The sequence below is a fragment of the Tympanuchus pallidicinctus genome, unplaced genomic scaffold (genome assembly GCF_026119805.1).
Source record: "Tympanuchus pallidicinctus isolate F22 unplaced genomic scaffold, pur_lepc_1.0 scaffold2, whole genome shotgun sequence".
NCBI classification, from domain to species: domain Eukaryota; kingdom Metazoa; phylum Chordata; class Aves; order Galliformes; family Phasianidae; genus Tympanuchus; species Tympanuchus pallidicinctus.
Window position 1 is genome coordinate 15,976,021 of NW_026294721.1, and position 6,035 is coordinate 15,982,055.

Below are 6,035 nucleotides of genomic sequence, written 5' to 3' on the forward strand. Positions count from 1 at the left end.
CATTAAGTCTCACTAGGCTGCCAGAAATACAACACAGTATGAGTTCAGATATACAGCTTTCTTCTGTTTGAGTGAATAATTCGATATATTTTTTCACCCAACAACATATTTTAAACTGCTGCCAATTTATAGTTGTCTATAGACCTCTCACATTCATAGCAGCAAGATCAGACCCCAATCTCTACTGCTGTCACATGCATGAAGGCAATAATGCAGAACCAATTTCCCCCTCAGAGCAGGAGTGGAAAATGAAAATAAATCCATGATCTACAAGACGCTACAAGTCTTCTGTAATACAACTGCAAAATAATAATGAAGAACCATCACAAAATAAGTGGACTCCAGGCTTTTCACAGCCCTACAGACAAAAATATATATACACATTGCATACATTTTCACTTCTCTTCCAGATTGCATCTGATGTACTCAGTGAGAAACCTGGGCCAAATACTGACTAGCCAGCAAAGCAATAGGAAGCAAAGACCTCACCACAGAAAACATGATTTTGAAGTGACAAATGCTATCAAAAAATTAACACCTGTTGTCAATCTTTTGTCCGTTTACTTCTGACGCAGATAGAAATTATAGCTCGAGCCAAACATTATGGAGATATAATGTCCAAACTTGTCCATTAACCATCCCTAGCTGTGCCACCATGCTATGCCCTCAGCAAAGAAAGTTCTTGTGTCTGGAACCCTCACTGCCCAGAATAGGTCAAGGGCTTTTAATTAAATTGTGTGCCAATAAATAAGAGAATCCTACTTGGTTCAGACTGTATTGACTACCACTGTCAGGAAAAAAAAAAAAAAAAAAAAGATTTGGCTCCTGTCCCAGCACACAAACGTGTGCCAATATTTTCTCTCTCATCTCAAATAGGAGAAATGGCCTCTGCTAATAGCAGACAATATATGACCAGAGTTCATTTGACAAGCAAGGTTCTGAATACAATCTATTCTGGTGGTCTGTACACTTGCAAGAAAGAGAGGACAAGCAGAATTTGGGGGGAAGGATAGCAGGGCAGGCTAGCAAGAATGCACTTATCTGTGAAATAGTGAAGCAATCAGGCATTGTGATATTTTTAGATACTTTCTTTTTCAAGTGCCAAAAGATTCTGAATAAATCACAACGGCAAACAGGATGGTAGAGATGGGATAGATTACAGCTGAACACTGCACAGATCAAATATTCAGTTCCAACCCAAAGCATGAGTCCTAAGTGCATATCTGATAAACTGTAAAAGCTTTCCATGACACAAGCTATCTACTTCTCTTACGGCTACATTAACTGCTAGATCCCATCTGCCTCTATATTTCATAAAGTCTACAACCACCTGAGTCAGTTCTCTGAACACAGTATACCTGAAAATCATCCTATCTATATTAATTCTCCTTGCATGATTAAAAGCTTCAAAGCAAAGATTAATGAAAACAATATTTTGTGCAAAACCTATAAAGTTGACGCTGGTGGGAAGCCAAGGCATTTTCAGCATTCACACCAAACATAGCTCTCAATATTAGAATTTTGCATCTAATCACTGCTTCATTTGCTCAGTGAACATAGAAACTAGAAAGGCAAAGACTAAAATTTTAAAAAGAGGCTTACACTGCATACAGTACTGCAGTTCTTTCCTCCATCCTGCATGAATGAGAATGTTTTTACATACAAAATATTTGCACTTACTTGCATTTGTGGTATAAAAGAAATCTCCTTTATTAGATAAGGAGTCCATTTAATTTATTCCTTTCCTTGCATATTTCTAACTTACACAGAAACACATGGCATTTCAAAGCAACCTTTCTGACTGTGGCTCCGACAAGAAGAATGCATCTGTGTTACGAAGGAATCAGGCAGAGACACAGGAATACATGTGCATAAGATAAAATGAGAAGAAGGTGTCTCAAATCTAAGAAAAAGAGTGTTTAGGGACAACAGGTCATTAGTAGAAAAAGTGACACTGACTGCTGATAGCATGCCCTACGGATGGAGCTCCTAGGCAAACCAGAGTTCTGATAAGTGCACTGATGTAAGGCACTTGCAAAGTCACTGCTTCTCATTGCGTCAGATGAATCCAAACTGGGATATGAAGGACTTTGTCCAACATACACCTCCCTTTTCAGGTATCCCTCAATAGGGCACACTCATTAATATCTATCTCAAGTGGGAATAGGAAGCTGTTTCTTCATTCCTCATTTTTCTGTCACTGTTTTCCAGTCCATATTTTGAAAACTTTCATTTTTCTTGACATTTTTTTTCCTATGTTCTTTTATTTAGCTCTTTTCTGGTGTAGCTTTTTGTCCTCTTGAACTGCTCTCACTGTCTCATAAGAATACCTCAAGCAACAAGAGCAAGCTGTTGGTTAAAACCGAAAGTGATCACTACTGCATAAGGATCTCCTTAAGGTACGACAGAGAATACTAAACTCCAGGATTACTTAAAGTTGTACAAATATTTCTTAATGGTACTAATTGCTCTATCTGTTGTCATTTCTACATTATGCACAATCTCTTTCCTACAAGCAGCATTTGAGACTGCCCTGTCTCACCACACAGAAAACTTTGAGACTTGTCATAAAAAAAATTCACTACTTTTGTAAAGATTTCTGTTGTCTGAATAAGAAAATGGTTACTGGTCAGCACAAACCCCATTTTGAATTTGTGATAACCTACAGTAAAGCAAAGAGTAACCCTGATAATGCCTTACAAATATTACCATTCACAGCTGCTTAAATTTGTCCTAGATATTCAACACATAAGACATCTCATGGTTAAATTACTAGAAACAATTCCGTGGGTAAGAATAATTTCCCTCTGCTCTATTGGTTTTGCCAAGACACTTTACTGCCTTGACCTGATAACAGATGAGTTTTGGCTGCCACTAGCACAAACACAAATGCCTCACAGATAAGACATGGATAAAGACTTTCATGGGGCCAATGGATGAAACAGTTCACCCTTACAATGGTTGAATATTTCAGACAGGAAACATTTTCTTACTCAACAACTCCCAGTGGTGCTTCAGCCAACACTAGCTTGAATACAAAAGATGTCCTCCAAGCTGCAATACGGTAAATGTAAGGGGAAGAGCAGACAAAGGGCATCATTACTCATTTAAAGGTACAAAATGTTTCCTGCTTTTGCTAATAATTTGCAAAGTTCAATCTGCCTGTGCATTACTTTGGCTTTACTTTGCATGGAAAAATGAAGCAGATAAACAATTACACTTCCATTGGTTACATTTTCTGATTCCCATGCAGCAAACCCCTCTGCTGCAGACACAATACTTAATATACTACTTTTTAATTGATAGTTTATATTTAAAGAGAAATAGTGAGAGCAAATCTATTGAAAACTTGCTCATTAAGTAACCAACAAACACATTCTGAAATGCTATTGGCCCTGGAAAAGGGCCTGGAGATAGACAACTGGAGAAAAGACAGGTGGACTGGGAAGTTTAGACCAAAAAGAATTAAAATTTTTGAGAAGATGAACACAAGTGTGCTCTCTCATATAAGAAAGAAGCCCAGAGCGTAAAGTTTCTTTAAAAATCAAGCCAGCGGTGAGACTGAGCGGTGAGTATATGTTGAGTGGTGATCTCCTAAAAGAGAATTTGCTTTTAGCACTGTCATTTTTGTCTTTATTTTTTCCATTTCTGGCATAAGAACAAATTTCTGAGAGATGCTTTTCCTACAGTAACTCATGTTCCAATCACATTTTGCTTCTTACTTTTGAACAGTGCAAAAGTGTATGTTAGCTCTGACCATCGCAAGTTTAAAATAAATCAAATCCATTGTTCCGTTCTAAAACTGATAAGGCATCCATATCAAGAGAACCAACACAGAACACAAACAATATATAGCTCAACTGAAAACATTTTATGTAAAAATACCATCTTGATATATCACGTGAGTTGTATGGCATTGATTCAGACCATATCTCCCCAGTTTACATAAGATGCTTTCTTGTTACTACTATCTAAACCCATAAGATGAAACATTAAGTTGCAAGCACTTTATGCTTCAACACCTACAGCAACGACCCATAAAACAAACTATGCCTCAATAGCAGCTGTGCAAATCCCACAGTGTCTGAGTTATGACCCGAGTTGTGTTTAGCCAACCAGTCCCGTTGGTGTACCACAGGCGCCAGCACTCATCAGTGATGAAGAACACGGGATGGAAAAACAGTGACTTTCTGATACATAACAGAGAAGAGCTGTAAGGCTGACAGGGTTATACGGAGAGGAAAATGCCTTCATTCCAATTTTGGGGCTGTGACTGGAAAAGCAGTAAGAAGAATCACACTAATGGCTGAATCCTTTGCTGGATTCCTGTAGCGAATGTTTTTCTGAAGATTTAACAGATAGTTTATCAATTGAGCTGGTAGCCTAAAACTAATTGCACACTCAGAACAAAAGTTCTCTATCCCCAAGGCAAGTGATCCTGTACTCTATACGAAGGGCTATGAGCACTAACATGCAAGTGCATCTACAGCAGTAAGGAGAGTGAAAAGCTGAGCGCAATCCAACAGAGGACATGACGCTGAGCCTCTTCTAACAATCTGAAAGACTACTTTGGAACATGAAAAAACAAAGGGGGAACACTGCTGTCTCTCAAGCAACTTCAAAACAAGGCTGTTACTGTGCACTGGCATCACATAGTTTACGAGAAATCTAGCAACACAGAAGGAAACACGAAACAGTTTTCTATCCTGTCTTAGGGAACAACTTTCCTTATTTCTGACTGGCTATTTTGCAAATTATTCATTAATCCTCCAATCTTCCTCTGCTTAACCACTTTATATCAAACAGGGCAGCAGAATGTCATGCACAGTGAATTCACACAGCTTCATTTCTAAACAAATGTTTCCTTCGGATGTTGACAGTATAGCTCTTAACACCCTGGTAAGTGATGGAAGACAGCAAAGTTTGCTCTTCTCCTCCCCTAAACACAAGTTATTTTGCAGTCCTTCTCAGGTGTATTCCACATTGCAACGCTGAGTAGAGAAAGGCAGCAGATAGCCCCTAGCTTACCAGAGCACGCTGCTCTCCATCAGGTAGTTGTTATTTAAGCATCGAGAAGATACCAATGAGACTAAAGCAGAAACGTGAACGTGGGACTGACCAAATTACCTCTCGGGAGTTTGGTGCGTGGTGCCTCCGGAGGTTCTATTCTCAGCCCTATTTTCAGTGAAGGCAAAAGTACCAGGTCGGCAACAGCGGGCACCTAACGGCTGGTTTTTGCAAAGCGTTCAGCTCGTCTCAGCTCGAGACCCCCGGCATTAAGCGTTTGCTTCCCGTCCCCACAGGCGCACACATTTTTCCAAAACAGCACAGATGCATGCACCCCATGCAAGCAGGCAGCTCCCCCTGCAAGCCCCACGCCAAGTTGAGAGACCTGCTACTTAAAGGTAAAGGGAAAAACCCCAAAATAACTACAATAAATAAATAAATAAATAAACAAGCTCCGCGCCCCCACGCCGCTCCCGTCCTACCGCCTGTAGAGCTGGCCTCCTCCAGCTGAGCCGAGATGCTCTCCACCCTCCTCACATTCATGCTGGGAGGCGGGAGGCGCCCGGAACCGCGGCGGGGGAGCGCGGCAGCAGCGCCGCGCCGCAGCCGCGGAGCCAGAAAGGGGCCGCGGACAGAGCGGAACGGTGCGGGCCGGGCGCGGCGGAGCGGAGCGGGGCCCCGCCTCGGCGGCAGCGGCACCTCCCCCGCCACCCGCGGCGGCGCGGGGCGGGCCGCAGGGCTCGGGGCCGCCGCCTCAGCCTGTGCCCCGCGAGGCTGGGCTACCTGCCCGCCTTGTGCGCCGAGGAGAAAGCCGAGCGCAGCCCCCCGGGGAGCTGGGTCTATCGTGGGCAGTGCTCTGAGAGAGCCCGGGAGGGCCGCCCAGCGGCTTCACACAGGTGGTTGTGCATCACCTGTTAACGCCCTGTCTCGGTTGTCGGGACTCGCACGGTGCCGAGCCCTCGCGTTGGGTATGTTACATACCACGAGGGCTGGGGGCAAAGCCCACGGGGACTTTGGAAACAGCTCCT

The 6,035-nt window shown here is 42.6% G+C and overlaps 1 protein-coding gene across 3 annotated transcripts in view; it reads right to left on the reverse strand.

Moving 5' to 3' along the window:
• Positions 1-5,682, reverse strand: part of KCNIP4 (potassium voltage-gated channel interacting protein 4) — a 375,732-nt gene extending 370,050 nt beyond the window's left edge. For all 3 annotated transcript variants that reach the window (XM_052682834.1, XM_052682843.1, XM_052682833.1), the window contains exon 1: positions 5,490-5,682. In XM_052682834.1, the coding sequence (XP_052538794.1) occupies positions 5,490-5,550 (61 nt within the window). In that variant the 5' untranslated portion in view covers positions 5,551-5,682. The remainder of the gene's footprint in view (positions 1-5,489) is intronic.
• Between the last annotated feature and the right edge of the window lie 353 nt (positions 5,683-6,035).